At 35.3% G+C, this 14,018-nt stretch overlaps 4 protein-coding genes across 16 annotated transcripts; 2 read left to right on the plus strand and 2 right to left on the minus strand.

Moving 5' to 3' along the window:
• Nucleotides 1-8: 8 nt before the first annotated feature.
• Nucleotides 9-3,664, minus strand: LOC128892176 (endoplasmic reticulum chaperone BiP). The gene is made up of 6 exons (XM_054152360.1): nucleotides 3,521-3,664; nucleotides 2,783-2,926; nucleotides 2,265-2,685; nucleotides 1,815-2,180; nucleotides 1,329-1,732; nucleotides 9-1,243 (listed from the first exon to the last, which is right to left on the minus strand). Exons 2-6 carry the CDS (start codon nucleotides 2,902-2,904, stop codon nucleotides 589-591), a joined length of 1,968 nt encoding a protein of 655 aa, XP_054008335.1. The 5' UTR covers nucleotides 2,905-2,926; nucleotides 3,521-3,664; the 3' UTR covers nucleotides 9-588.
• A 421-nt stretch (nucleotides 3,665-4,085) lies between these two features.
• Nucleotides 4,086-10,894, minus strand: LOC128892179 (delta-aminolevulinic acid dehydratase). Of its 8 annotated transcripts, none has more exons than XM_054152374.1 (10): nucleotides 9,591-9,951; nucleotides 9,477-9,492; nucleotides 9,139-9,404; nucleotides 8,828-9,054; nucleotides 5,781-5,831; nucleotides 5,584-5,710; nucleotides 5,138-5,285; nucleotides 4,853-5,072; nucleotides 4,533-4,765; nucleotides 4,086-4,449 (listed from the first exon to the last, which is right to left on the minus strand). In XM_054152374.1, exons 3-10 carry the CDS (start codon nucleotides 9,402-9,404, stop codon nucleotides 4,162-4,164), a joined length of 1,560 nt encoding a protein of 519 aa, XP_054008349.1. In that variant the 5' UTR covers nucleotides 9,477-9,492; nucleotides 9,591-9,951; the 3' UTR covers nucleotides 4,086-4,161. The 8 variants fall into 8 exon arrangements, with proteins under 8 accessions (XP_054008349.1, XP_054008348.1, XP_054008347.1 ...); XM_054152373.1 differs by having other exon boundaries at nucleotides 9,581-9,951; XM_054152372.1 differs by having other exon boundaries at nucleotides 9,477-9,611.
• LOC128892181 (E3 ubiquitin-protein ligase RNF14-like) lies at nucleotides 6,674-8,570 on the plus strand. Its single transcript, XM_054152380.1, has 3 exons — nucleotides 6,674-7,872; nucleotides 7,936-8,103; nucleotides 8,185-8,570. Exons 1-3 carry the CDS (start codon nucleotides 6,880-6,882, stop codon nucleotides 8,395-8,397), a joined length of 1,374 nt encoding a protein of 457 aa, XP_054008355.1. The 5' UTR covers nucleotides 6,674-6,879; the 3' UTR covers nucleotides 8,398-8,570.
• Nucleotides 10,126-13,324, plus strand: LOC128892182 (casein kinase II subunit beta). 6 transcript variants are annotated; one of them, XM_054152386.1, is made up of 5 exons: nucleotides 10,126-10,257; nucleotides 11,306-11,381; nucleotides 11,819-11,921; nucleotides 11,971-12,370; nucleotides 12,467-13,324. In XM_054152386.1, the coding sequence occupies exons 2-5, from the start codon at nucleotides 11,310-11,312 to the stop codon at nucleotides 12,573-12,575; spliced, it is 684 nt and encodes a 227-aa protein (XP_054008361.1). In that variant the 5' UTR covers nucleotides 10,126-10,257; nucleotides 11,306-11,309; the 3' UTR covers nucleotides 12,576-13,324. The 6 variants fall into 6 exon arrangements, with proteins under 6 accessions (XP_054008361.1, XP_054008359.1, XP_054008362.1 ...); XM_054152384.1 differs by lacking the exon at nucleotides 10,126-10,257 and adding an exon at nucleotides 10,687-10,793; XM_054152387.1 differs by lacking the exon at nucleotides 10,126-10,257 and adding an exon at nucleotides 10,736-10,793 and having other exon boundaries at nucleotides 11,989-12,370.
• The last annotated feature ends 694 nt before the right edge of the window (nucleotides 13,325-14,018 follow it).

The following is a 14,018-nucleotide window of genomic DNA, read 5'->3' on the forward strand; positions in this document are numbered from 1 at the left end:
CTTTGGTATGGTTTATTGAAAAAACGTTTATTTCGGTGATACTGATACATGTGACATTCACTCATACAGAACAGCTATACTGTACATAGTACCGTGTAGTTTCTCTACAGGCAGTAAATAGACGCAAATTATGCTCCATTTGCACCAACAATCACTCTAAATCACACGTACGCTGAAAATCTGTAACGTAAGTTACGCAACTGGTTATTCGATTATGTATGTAATAGAACATATAAAACAATTAAGTAAAAATAAATTAACGCGCGGAGTCTTATCTAGAAATTAGAGAAGCTACTCCGAAGAGCACGATTCTTTCCCTTAAGTGTACTTCTTGTTTCTTTTCATTTATGAAGAGGATCAAAATGACCGTTATGTTACGTGACAAAATACATTACATAGCAATACAAAGAATGATCATCACCGCCACGTATAGTTCCGATGCAAATTAATGAATAACGAACGCTCGTCGATCAGTCTTTTGTATACTCGACGTATCAACGACGTGGTTAATCTCTGCAGCACTTGCACGAGAGACTGTGAAATTCAGTCTAAATTAGGACAAATAATATATGCACTGATCAGTTATAGTTAAAGTTCATCCTTTAAATCGTCGTCGTCTCCGCCGGTCGGTGGAACACCACCGCCTGCACCCTGGTACAATTTGGCAATTATAGGCTGAACAATATCGGTAAGTTCTTTCTTTTGCTTCTTGTATTCTTCTGGATCGGTATCTGGATTTTCTTCGAGCCATTTAATCTTCTCTTCGATAACTTCCTCCATCTTGGCTTTATCGGAATCGCTGACCTTTGAGCCGAGTTTCTCCTTGTCGTCTAGTTGATTTTTCAGAGAGTAAGCATACGATTCAAGTTCGTTACGCGCTTCTACGCGTTCCTTCAGTTTCTTGTCGTCATCTGCGAATTTCTCAGCATCCTTGATCATCCTGTCGATATCTTCGCGAGTAAGTCTATTTTGATCGTTGGTAATGACGATCTTCTCTCGGTTGCCGGTTCCTTTGTCTTCGGCGGATACTTGAAGAATACCGTTAGCATCGATTTCGAATGTGACCTCGATCTGTGGTATTCCTCGAGGTGCCGGTGGGATTCCGGTAAGATCGAATTTGCCAAGAAGATGGTTGTCTTTTGTCATTGGACGTTCACCCTCGTATACTTGAATGGTAACTGTGTGTTGGTTGTCCGACGCGGTAGAAAAGATCTGTGATTTTTTAGTCGGAACTACGGTATTTCTGCAAGTAAAAGGGAAATACATTACGCATTTGTATCTACGAATAATTTTAACGAGGTCGATAAGAGAGAAGAATATGTTTTTACCTGGGAATAAGTTTGGTCATTACACCTCCTACAGTCTCGATACCCATGGTAAGCGGGTTGATGTCCAGAAGCACGATAGCATCTGTATCTTGTTCTCCGGAAAGTACACCAGCTTGAACAGCGGCACCATACGCGACGGCTTCGTCAGGATTAATACCTCGAGATGGTTCTTTGCCACCGAAAAATTCCTTGACTAATTGTTGAACTTTTGGGATTCTAGTAGATCCTCCGACGAGTACAATTTCGTCAACGTCTTTCTTGTTCATGTCGGAATCTTCTAAAACTTTCTGTACAGGTTTCAAGGTGCTACGGAAAAGATCCATGTTCAACTCTTCGAATTTCGCACGCGTCAAAGTTTCCGAGAAGTCTTCACCTTCGAAGAACGATTCGATTTCAATCCTCACCTACGTAAAAGAAAGAAGGTATTAATTAGTATACATTGTTCTTTTCCAAACAAAGCATTATTACTAAAAAGCTTCTACATACTTGATGGCTAACGCTAAGTGCCCGCTTAGCTTTCTCAACTTCACGACGCAACTTCTGTAAAGCTCTGCTATCCTTGCGTATGTCCTTGCCCTTCTTCTTCTTGTACAGTTTGATGAAATGGTCCATTACTCGTTGATCAAAGTCTTCGCCACCCAAGTGAGTGTCGCCGTTAGTTGCCACGACTTCGAATACACCATTATCGATGGTAAGTAAGCTGACATCGAAAGTACCGCCACCCAAATCAAAGACTAAAACGTTCTTCTCTCCATCTTTTTTGTCTAAGCCGTAAGCAATTGCTGCAGCTGTAGGTTCGTTAATGATTCTCATGACGACGAGTCCAGAAATAGTGCCTGCATCTTTGGTAGCCTAAATGAATGTAAGCAATCGATTGGTATATGGTTTTGAAATTAAATCTAAATTGTTCTGTAGAAGCATGTATTGTACGCTTACTTGTCTTTGCGCGTCGTTAAAGTAAGCTGGTACAGTGACGACCGCGTGAGTAACTTTTTTACCCAAATATGCCTCGGCAGTTTCCTTCATTTTACCGAGAACCATAGCAGAGATCTCTTCGGGTGCAAATATTTTCTCTTCGCCATTGACCACCACTCGTATATGCGGTTTGTTATTCTTTTCAATTACTTTAAACGGGAAGAACTTGATGTCGTTCTGCACCGTGGTATCCGACCACTCTCTACCGATTAATCGTTTAGCATCAAAGACTGTGTTTTCTGGATTTGTAGTCAACTGATTTTTCGCTGCATCTCCGATTAAACGTTCACCATCGGCGGTAAATGCCACGTACGAAGGTGTTATTCTGTTTCCTTGATCGTTAGCTATGATTTCAGCTCTTCCATTTTTGTAAACTCCAACACTGAAATAATTATATATCGTGAAAATATTTCTTCGTCGAATACACGCTTATATCTTTATCAAAAGCGACTTTGAAATGAACAGTTTCTTTATATTACCAAGAATACGTTGTACCCAAGTCGATTCCAATGACAGTTCCAATATCTTCCTTCTGCTTTTCTTCCTTTGCGGAAGCAAGGGCTATCAAGCCCAGTACAAATAGAGCTCTAGCTCCCTTCATTTTTCTTAATATAAAAACAACCCTAAAAAAATAGATAGCGGTCAATAAAATTGTTTAAAACCCCTGGGAATTGTCTTTAAGATATCTAATACTTTTAATCGGTAAGATTTCGTAAAACACGTTCACGTACTTTCTTATATATATTGTAAACAAAAGGAAACTTATCCATCAAAAATTTTAGCGGCGACATATACAGTAAGAAAATCTTTTGAAAATTTGGATGAAAATTTTAAGCGAAATGAAACGATCGTTTCAAAAAAAGGAAACATAGTTAATAAATATAATTAATCTAATGTATAAAGATTGTTTAATCGTACAATATTTAATTTCGGTGAACGTGTACTCCGATGCATCTTGCATCATACGAAATCATGAGAATTTGAAATATTATCGTAAAACAATGCAAACGACAGAACAATCACGTCCAATACCTTTCGCGAAACTGAAAAAGCAACGAATTAAATTTCGAACGAATGTACTTCGAGTGAATTATAATTTTTGAGTGAGACGTGGCAGATGAAGAATCATCGACGCTCAATAAAGCCTCGAGTGTGATTTTTCGTAATTCTTTCATATTACGAAAACGACAAAGTTTTACTGCGTGAGGAATACTTACCAGATCACAAATTATACGTGCACTCCTTTTTTAACAAAGTAAAAATGTGTAATCACTTTGAGCAAATTTGAACGAACAACAGGAACAAGCAGGAATGACTGACTACAAACCGATCATGGTACCGGGATATTAACGAAAAGATTTCGTCGTGGCCTGCGGTGATTGGTCTCGTACTATCCGTACCAACGGAAAGATAAACGCGGATTGGCCCATCCACATACAGTTGGCTGCTATTGATAGGCCCACGTTGCAACGGTATCGTACTTCTGGAAATTTCGACTACATCTACCATTGGAGGAATTTATTCTAGATTTTAGACTAGAAGAGCCACGCAGCCACGTTGCACGTGAAAATATTTTCAGACAATTGTCATTATCAAATGTGAAAAAAAAAGTATATGTACACCCACAAAAAGATATTGTCGAATAAGCTTTATCATTCCGTTATAGATATAAACCTTGCATTTTTCTCAGTCTTCTTAAAAAATGTCCATATGTATATATACGTACGGTATTTACCGTTATCAACACAGCTTTATTAATTGTTTGCTGACAAAATTACACGATTTAGTTGCTTTATTAACAATTTATTCGAAAAATATCCATTAAAACTCTATGAACATGTCAAACATACAAATATCTTTAATATTTGCTTTTCGGTTGTAACATATCTAAAATTAATGGTGTAAAATATGTTATAATACAATCGGCTCCCGCTCTTCTCATAGATAGAAGAACTTCGTTTAACACATTTTCTAAATTGATAGCACCATTTTTAGCGCCATGATAAAGCATAGCGTATTCTCCTGAAACCTGATACACAAACATCGGATATTCCGGATGCGCATCTTTCGTGTGCCGAACAACATCCAAGTAAGGTAGACCTGGTTTCACCATAAGCATATCGGCTCCTTCAGAAACATCTCTAGCCTTCGATCGATAAATATTCGCACATATAATTTAATACAGTAAAATAACGGTATATAGAAAGTCGAATATACAGTAGTACTAACAGCAGCTCTAGCAGCTAATCCGTTACTTCCAGGAGGCAATTGATAACATTTTCTATCTCCAAACTTGGGTGCCGACTGTGATGCATCTCTAAAAGGTCCATAAAATCCTGATGCAAATTTCACGGCATAAGATAAAACTGCTACTTTGTTCGCTAATCCAGCCGCTGATAATTTTTGTTTTATCGCACCTATTCTTCCGTCCATCATGTCGGATGGGGCTACAATTTGCGCTCCTATGCAAAATACAAATGAAACATGTTTCGATACACAGTATTTCGATTAATGTTGGTAAAGATATTTCTAGGGAACGACAATTTCACCAGCTTTCGCGTAAGCAAGAGCAACTTCTGCGATTCGTAAAATACTAGCTTTGTTATTTATGCTCCCGTCATCGTTTAAAATTCCACAATGCCCGTGAACAGTATACGGACATAAACAAACATCGCATGCTATTAACAAACTTGGAAACCACTGCCTTATCAAAGGTACAGCTTGAATAATAGGATTCTCAGCACTGTCTGCATTACTTCCGATGTGATCCTATGGAAAATATAAAAGAATTTCAAAAAGAATTTCTCTTAAAATTTCATTTACATACAATTTACCTTTTTCATGTGTTTCGATACTCCGAATAATAATATAGATTGTAGGCCTTTGGAAACCAATGGCTCCAACATTTTATGTAATTGATTAATGCCATGTCGATAGACACCTGGCATACTAGCGATTGGATCTTTAGCATCTTGTTCGTCTCTGAAAAAATATAGTATCTATATTGACTAAACAGAAACGAATGTGTTAAATGTTACAAACTACAATTTGCATGCATTTAATATTTTTCGATATGTTCATTTAAATTCTTATGTAACACATAAAATATTACTTTCAGAAAAGATCAAATTATCTTTTCGCTTACTTAATTTGTTACATTTAGATAAGACTGAATAAATCACATAGTTAAACACATATGAACATAACGCGTATGTATAAATATACACATGCGTGTATATATGATTATAATCGAAAGCGGTAGGTTATGAATCGTACTTACGAAATAAATATCGGATACATAAGATTGTTAACGGTAATTTCTACATTTGGTGATTGCCATTGACGTAAAATAGGATGAAAAATCCCGCTGTGAAGAGTATGTTTGGCTGTGACCTCTCCCATTTTTTCTAAATAATTTTAATTTCTCTTTATATCTGTATCACGAATCACGACTTTCTGTGGTACAAACCTACAAACGTTTTGTTTTGTAACTTGTGGTGCGCCCTTTCACTACGTATACTGTATCACCTGTACATTAAAACATGTGCAATGTCAATACATTTTTAATCGCTCTTTTTCCGTAAATAAATAATAAATAATTTTAATTATTTGCGATAAGTTTCTCTAGTTGAAAGAACCGAATCCGCAAACTATAAATTTGCTTCTATTCTATGAATTTATCACCTGTTTTTAAATTGTTTATATTTCTGGATAAATAAGAGTCGCTGTACGATAGATAATTCGTTTATTATTGATATATTATCGCATATATACACACATATATATCTTATTCGAAATCACGATTAACACTTGCAATTGTAGAGTTGATTATCATCGTGATAAGGTAAAAATATTTGCATAGTTTATCAACAAATTTTGAAGCGTAGAGAAACTATTCTCGTTCTAATGTTTATCTTTTTAAATTTATATAGATTAATCCCGTTACCAATTTATTTCCATAGTAATTACAAATAAAGGTTATTTATATATAACGGGAATTATTTCACAATTTCGCGCTACTGTATGAAATATGAATGTAGCTATAGCTACAATACTATACAGGGTGTCCCAAAAGTCGGGGAGGAGCCGGAAATGGGGGGTAGCTGAGACGATTTTGAACAACAATTTCCTTTGCAAAAATGTCGGATGGGGCTTCGTTAAGGAGATATTAAGAGAAAACCCCGACCAATCAGAGCGCGCGTAGACCGTTGGAGCGGCCGCGGTAGCGAAGGCTACGCGCTGGGCGGCAGCGTCAATATCCTTCGATGCACGTCGAGTCATTTGTTCGCGTACAAGCGCGGCCGCCAGCGCGTAGCCTTCGCTACCGCGGCCGCTCCAACGGTCTACGCGCGCTCTGATTGGTCGGGGTTTTCTCTTAATATCTCCTTAACGAAGCCCCATCCGACATTTTTGCAAAGGAAATTGTTGTACAGAATCGTCTCAGCTACTCCCCATTTCCGGCTCCTCCCCGACTTTTGGGACACTTTGTATATAAACACGATTTCCAATACGTCGTTGAAACAGTCATAAAGACAAAGCAAAGAACTGCAGAGGGCTTATAGCCTTATAATAAAAAATGTTACAAGAAAAAAGTTGTAACCAAGATCGACAAGAAAGTGAAATGTTAATACTTTCGAATATTTATAACTTTTATGAATTTTCATATGTAAAGGAAGGTATAATGCAGTGTTATTATAATGTCTTTCCTAATGTTAGTGATGGTTTAATAAGGCTTAGAAACATTTATAAAGAAGATCAAAAATCTGAATTTCATTTGACTTCTAACTATTTTATAAAATATCTACCACCTGTTAGGATGTATCTACGATTACCTGATGATTACCCTTCTAGAAATCCACCAAATTTTTATATTATATCTTCGTGGCTTTCTCCTTGGCAAATATCTTTTATTTGTCAAAAATTAGACGAGATATGGCTACACAACAGGGGACAAGAAATATTATTTTTATGGTTTGAATTTTTAAAACATGATCTTCTTAATTTTCTTCGCATCAAAGATGATTTAGATGTTTCATATTTGTCCATGATATATAAAAATCTGTCAAGTTGTTTTGAATTGAATTTAATATTCAAAAATGATATCCGAGCTGTACACAGTATATTATTTTCCGATCCGGTACAATTTTTAATAAATTATCACAAACAGCGATGTACGCTTAAATTTGAAAAAAATTACAGCATGTGTACTATCTGTTTTGAAGAATTCAGAGGAAAAGAATGCATCAAACTTGAAACTTGTAGTCATATTTACTGCAAAAACTGTATGCAGAAATATATTACCATAACAATTAATGAGGGTACCATAGGCGATATAACATGTCCTAGTTCTAATTGTAATTTTTCGATAGCATTTAACGACATCAAAGATCTGTGTCCAGATCTATTCTCAAAGTACGAAAGCTTATTATTGCAAATAACATTAAAATCTATGAATGATGTTATTTTTTGCCCTCGAATTTCATGTCAATGTCCTCTCGTATTGAATACTGACGATACATTGGCAATTTGTAGCAAATGCGATTATGCCTTTTGCATTTATTGTTACAAGGTATGTATTTTATATTTCGACAAACAGGCTAAAGCCAATCGTTTTCAGTAAATTGTGTATTAGGTATATCATGGAGTTGAACCATGTTTTACAATATCAAGGGGAATAAAAAAGCTAATAGAAGATTATAAAAATGCTAATAACGACCAAAAACAATTACTGAGAAAAAAATACGGGAGACAACAAATACAAAGAGTTGTAGAAAACCACTTAGCAAAAGAATATTTAAAGGTATGTTTTCAGTTGCAAATATATACTAAATGTACAATTTATTTGATGTTAAGTTACATAACGCAATGGTTTGATTTATAGAAAAATGCTAAAACTTGTCCAAATTGTCAAACTATGATTGTAAAAATTGATGGATGTAATAAAATGAGATGTATTCATTGCAAAGCTGACTTTTGCTGGCTGTGTGGAACGCACATCACTTCGAAGAATCCATATGAGCACTTTTTATCTCTAAATAACTCATGTTACAGACGTTTATTTGAAATAAGCGAGGAAAATAATTTCCAATTGTAAAGATACAATATACATTTTTATAGATGTAAAGATAATTACAAACCAGAAAAGTTAATTTGATTTTTTTGTATTGTCAAACGAGCGTAAGTATTACAGGAACCAAACAAAAAACTAATTTCTTTGTAACCGATATAATTTTAATATAACAATTTATTTATTCCACTTATATACAATATGTGTATATAAAATAAAATAGTTCATATATCAATAAATAGTAAATCGCTATTCATGGTACTAGAGACATACATATCAAAGTATGGTTCAAGCATCCCTTGGTACGTGAACTTCAACAGTAGCTTCTGTTACTAATTGTTCCGCGACAATAGACACTGTTGACCCTGGTCTTTGATGATTTACTATGCTGTCTATAAGTTACCATAAATACTGTGAAATATCTAAGAAACTTATTAAACAATATTTTGAGTTTTACCTGCACATTCTTTGTCGCATTCCAATAATCTTTGTCTCTTATAAAATCGTGCCATGTTAAGTTCTATAAGTTTAGGACCAAAAATCCAATATCCCAGGCTTCCTCCCAATACGATAGCGATATTAATATATACATTATATGTCATAACAGCCAACATTAAAATATACCCAAGAACCGTATGTATAAACCAATGAAACACTTGAAAACTCCAAGTGGAGCAACGTATACTAAGAACGAACATATAATGTCAACTTAAAGTAAATAACCTTATTTTACATACTTAATTTACAAAGCAATGGAATATCACATACCAACGTAAAGAAGACTGCCTTTTAACAGATCGCGAGGATATTTTTAATAACAAGGAAGAGTTTTCAGATGTTCTCACTGTTTGATTTTGTATGAGGACCATAGTAGTTTGTTGTATTTTTATATGCAAGATCTTCATACCCTCGTACAGTATAGCAAGCGCAGTTAAACCCAAACAGGTGCAAACTAGGCTTGTTGTCGTGACAACATTATACCCTGGTAAAAGGAAACTACCTAAATTGTTTCCAAACCAAAACCATATATGCATCTGAAAGTAGTTGTGCTGGATAAATTAATTACTGTAACAATGGTAAAAACATCTGTTACAGGTTGCACGTACCTTAACCGATGTAAACCTTCCGCAACATAAATTACAATTAAAAAGAATTATTAAAACTGATAAGAAAATGTATGTATAATTATCTTCTACATTCTGCACTCCACCTAGCTTTACCCAGTTATTCACTAATGACTCCACTGTACATTATTTACAGTTCATTGACATATCACTTAGATTACATTTCCAACTCCATAAATGTCTGATTTGCTACGAAGTTAATTTATTTGTTATATTTTCTCATTATGCTGATTGCTTTTTACTCATAGCAAATGAGTCAGAGAAAATCCGATATCCATGTTTTCGTAAACATAGATAAAATACGAGACGAGATCTCGAGAACGTTTAACATGATATCAAACATTCGTTTAAGTATAATATGGTACTATCGCACTTTTTGAACGTGATCGAACGTGCGGCATAAGCAAAGTTGAAAGAAAAAAATTTCTCAATAGCGATTGTATTTTATTGCTAGTTCGCGTTGTTTGAGGTTGCTAAGAAGCAAGCAAGCAAGTCACGTGATGTTAGCGTAATATGCAAATCGGTTTTAAATTCTTACGACTTGGACGGATTAATAAGCTTTTATCGGAATTGAAAGAAAAATAAACCGTAGAACTGTTTGTGTTATTTCGACCGAAGCATAATAATAATAATAATAATAATAGTAATAATAATAATAATAAGTTATAAAGTATTTGGGACTGAAATAGTGCATTGGAAAACGCATCGATCGTTTATTGGTCGATGAAACGAACAACCGTGCTCTTACGAAATCTCCGATACGGTAAGTTAGCGTTTCTCAAAATTCACTTTAATTTGGACTTCCTCGATAAAAAGAAAAAACAATTGTTTACGAATGTAACAAACTTAGGAACGGACCTATTTGTATTTCATTAAGAAAAATATACCGAAGAAGGAAAACTTTATTCGATATATGGACACATGAATAAATATTAGATGCATATATACAACAATAAAATAATACAATTCATACACATACATGCATAAACATATGTATAAGGAGGCGTGTAGTACAGACAGTACCGCGTAACTCGAGATCGCGTAATACGATGCTCGTTATAATTTAACGAAAGGTTCGATCGCTTTGATGTTTATTCGACGCTTCGTAAATGAATTAACATCTATTGAATTAACATCTAATAAAAGTGGCTGATCTCTGGTTGAAAATGATTAAATAAAAGTTGAAAAGTATAAGAGCAATTCGCGAGAAAGAGCCGGAAGGTGGCGGATAGAATGAAGTACGACAGCGCTACCTACATCGTCGGGACGAGCAAGCGTGGCTAATCAAAGCACCAAAAGGTAAGCCGTAAGGGCTGTTTATTTTTGGGTTTTCGTTCGTCCTGCGAGGCTTTTTCTCGAGTAATGTGCTTCCTGGCCGTGTCGGACTGTACGCCGTGCTTGAAAATCAGTTGACGAAGCAGCAATGACCACGGAAACGTAGGTGAATTCGCCGGACAGGCCGTAACGTCGAGCATCTTGCCTAGTAAAGTGAAAACTCCATTTGCTCTTCCCCCTTGCTCTCTGAACAACCCCCCCCCCCCACCCCACCCCCGTCCCCCGTCTCCGTCATCGTCCTCGTTCTCTGGTTGGCGCCTTTCTAACCAATTGCCAGGCGTGCACCGAGTCCACCGACGTGTATATACGTGTGTGAAATAATACTGAACACCCAGCTATCGAGAGAACTTTTTTCGCGCACGCATCTTCACGCATCATTTTACACGCGCGCCTTGCGCCCTGCGTCCTTTTAACGCGGCGAGGCGACCGTCTTTAACAAAGGGATATCCTTTCTACCGTTGTTTATTCGTCCACAGGAAAATGAGCAGTTCCGAGGAGGTATCCTGGATTTCGTGGTTTTGCAACCTCAGGGGCAATGAGTTTTTTTGCGAGGTAAGCACGCATTTAGATATCTCGTGTTATCGTTTCTGATACATCCTGCACCCACGAAACCTAATCTGTTCTTTCGAGGTTAACCCCGTTGGTGTTCGCACCTGGACCTGCTATGATTGTTGTTCTTTCTTTTATTTTTGATACGCGCGGAGTAGCAAACTTCAGAGTAATCTTTGAAACGTACGGTTGATATTGTCGCAATAATATAAATTGAGTTCGATTTGGATAGAAAAGTATACCGTAGGTGCAGAGAAATAACATAATTTTCTATGTTCGATTGCCGAAAGCGGTATCCGTAATCGCATTATAGAATTTCATATAATACTTTGTTTTTACGAAACACAGCGTAGTTTCTATCTTCTAAGGCGGTATGATCTCGTAAAGAATGTTATGTATTTCTTGTGTTATTTATGGAGGTTAACGTAAAATTTTTGCAGGTCGACGAGGATTATATCCAAGATAAGTTTAATTTGACTGGACTAAACGAGCAAGTACCGCATTATAGACAAGCATTAGATATGATTCTCGATCTAGAACCTGGTAATTAATTATTAGTACATAGTCGATAAACAACAAAATTGCTTTTAAGACTCTTATTACGTCGTAGATGATGAATTGGATGGTCACCCGAATCAGTCGGAATTAGTTGAACAAGCGGCAGAATTGCTTTACGGGTTGATCCATGCTCGTTATATTCTCACCAATCGTGGCATTGCTCAAATGATCGAAAAATATCAAGCCGGTGACTTTGGTTATTGTCCACGTGTTTATTGTGAAGCCCAGCCCATGTTGCCGTTAGGTCTTAGCGATGTTCCCGGGGAATCTATGGTCAAAAGTTATTGCCCTAAATGTATGGATGTTTACACGCCAAAAAGCACGCGACATCATCACACTGACGGAGCATATTTTGGAACAGGATTTCCACATATGCTTTTCATGGTTCATCCAGAGTATCGACCAAAACGTCCAGTTAATCAGTTTATACCTAGGTAAGTAGTCTTTTCTTTTGCATGAAACATACTAAATATAATATACGTAAGATAGATTTATAAAATTAAATGAATAATTAAATATTTTTAAAACAGGTTATACGGCTTTAAAATTCATCATCTAGCGTACCAGATTCAGCAACAGTCTGCATCAACGTTTAAAGCACCATTGCGGGCTGCTAATTACAATAATGGAAAACGTTAAAAACATCACGACATAGTCTAGAACATTTTTTTCATTAAACATAATACAATTCCTAATTTCGTCCCTAAGGATTAAATAAAATATTATTTTTTATATCGCTCTTTACACATCTTAGCAAGGCGCTGAAACGTCAATCGTTTCGTTTACCATCCATCGTTTGCGAGATTAAGTGCGACACTCTATACTTTTCGGATTTTTCCACGGTATTTATAGTATGCCGAAAAGATTAAAGAGTGATATATCAAATTTGTAATGCTCGTTAAGCGCCATGCTCGTCTTTATTTCAATTTTAGTAACAATTTTTATTTCGTGTTGAAAATCAATTGTATCGTTACATCAATTCTTGTCCATTAAAACAAAGGATGAAATGCATACTTAGGATAATTACTAGTGTGTAAGGGTGCGGAGGAGATTCGTGGATAGATTGTATCTGTTAGACGAGTTTCGCATCTCCAGGATTGCTGCCAAGTAGTTCCTATGCGTAAGGAAGATCACAGTTGAAGGTTGATCGCGATTTAGAGGAACGGGTAGCATTGGATACCGATTAACTTTTCAAACAGAGGAAACGACATAAGAATTGATACTTTGTTAAATATTTAATTTAACTATGAAATAATATGAACGTAAACTATGAAAGAAGCAATTTATTTATACATGATTTATCTTAATAAAGCTCAGATGAATGAGAAGATATGGAGCAAGTTTAAAAGTAAAGACTGCATACTATTCTGTAAAATCTTGTTTTCTATTGCAGTTCTTGGAAGACTTATGTGCAACATTTAGCGACCAGAAAAGAAATTCCATACATTTTCTGAATACGACATGTATCTAACATAGGCAGTGTATATTTTAATATAGAAAAATAGAAATCATTAATACAATTGTTTTTGTATTACAATTATTATAAATGTTCAAAATTGTTTGCGTTAAATCGGATAAGTTATGTATCATTAAACTTATTACTTTCTTTTTTTTTCTTTTTTATCGAGTATTGTAATTTAAATTTTAATTAAGGCATAATTTATTTAAAAATGTTTACATACAAAATTAAAGAATGACAATATTTTCCATTGTATTATATATTAAATTCTGAAGAACTTTTGAACGAGTAAATTTTCGTGTTTTTTATTATATATATATTTCCATTATTGTATATTAACTTATTGTTGCATAATAATATATACATAAGTGAATTAGAATTCTTAATGATTTAATAAAAATATCCTAAAAAATACAAGATCTTTAAAAAATCTAATTTTTACGAAATCTGTAAAAGAAAGCTTATCCGTAAATTGAGTGCATGCAATTTTCGGAAAAGTTGCCTTAATAAATGAGTTGCATTTTACATTAAAAGTAATATTTGTTATTTATTATATTTCCAATATGAAATACCAACTACTTTCTCAACAAACAAGAACTAAATTAATATTCCCCAGGCCAGCA

This window comes from Hylaeus anthracinus, unplaced genomic scaffold (genome assembly GCF_026225885.1).
Source record: "Hylaeus anthracinus isolate JK02 unplaced genomic scaffold, UHH_iyHylAnth1.0_haploid 12002, whole genome shotgun sequence".
Taxonomy (NCBI): domain Eukaryota; kingdom Metazoa; phylum Arthropoda; class Insecta; order Hymenoptera; family Colletidae; genus Hylaeus; species Hylaeus anthracinus.

Coding starts and splice junctions, on each gene's coding strand:
- LOC128892176 (XM_054152360.1), bottom strand. CDS start 2,904: ATGAAGGGAGCTAGAGCTCTATTTGTACTGGGCTTGATAGCCCTTGCT. Junction 2,181..2,264: donor TTAACGACGCGCAAAGACAA/GTAAGCGTACAA, acceptor ACATTCATTTAG/GCTACCAAAGATGCAGGCAC. Junction 1,733..1,814: donor CACTTAGCGTTAGCCATCAA/GTATGTAGAAGC, acceptor TCTTTTACGTAG/GTGAGGATTGAAATCGAATC.
- LOC128892181 (XM_054152380.1), top strand. CDS start 6,880: ATGTTACAAGAAAAAAGTTGTAACCAAGATCGACAAGAAAGTGAAATG. Junction 7,873..7,935: donor TTTGCATTTATTGTTACAAG/GTATGTATTTTA, acceptor ATTGTGTATTAG/GTATATCATGGAGTTGAACC. Junction 8,104..8,184: donor TAGCAAAAGAATATTTAAAG/GTATGTTTTCAG, acceptor TTTGATTTATAG/AAAAATGCTAAAACTTGTCC.
- LOC128892179 (XM_054152374.1), bottom strand. CDS start 9,404: ATGCATATATGGTTTTGGTTTGGAAACAATTTAGGTAGTTTCCTTTTA. Junction 5,711..5,780: donor CACAAGTTACAAAACAAAAC/GTTTGTAGGTTT, acceptor AAAATTATTTAG/AAAAAATGGGAGAGGTCACA. Junction 4,766..4,852: donor TCTTGCTTACGCGAAAGCTG/GTGAAATTGTCG, acceptor TATTTTGCATAG/GAGCGCAAATTGTAGCCCCA.
- LOC128892182 (XM_054152381.1), top strand. Junction 11,382..11,818: donor GCAATGAGTTTTTTTGCGAG/GTAAGCACGCAT, acceptor AAATTTTTGCAG/GTCGACGAGGATTATATCCA. Junction 12,371..12,466: donor GTTAATCAGTTTATACCTAG/GTAAGTAGTCTT, acceptor TTTTTAAAACAG/GTTATACGGCTTTAAAATTC.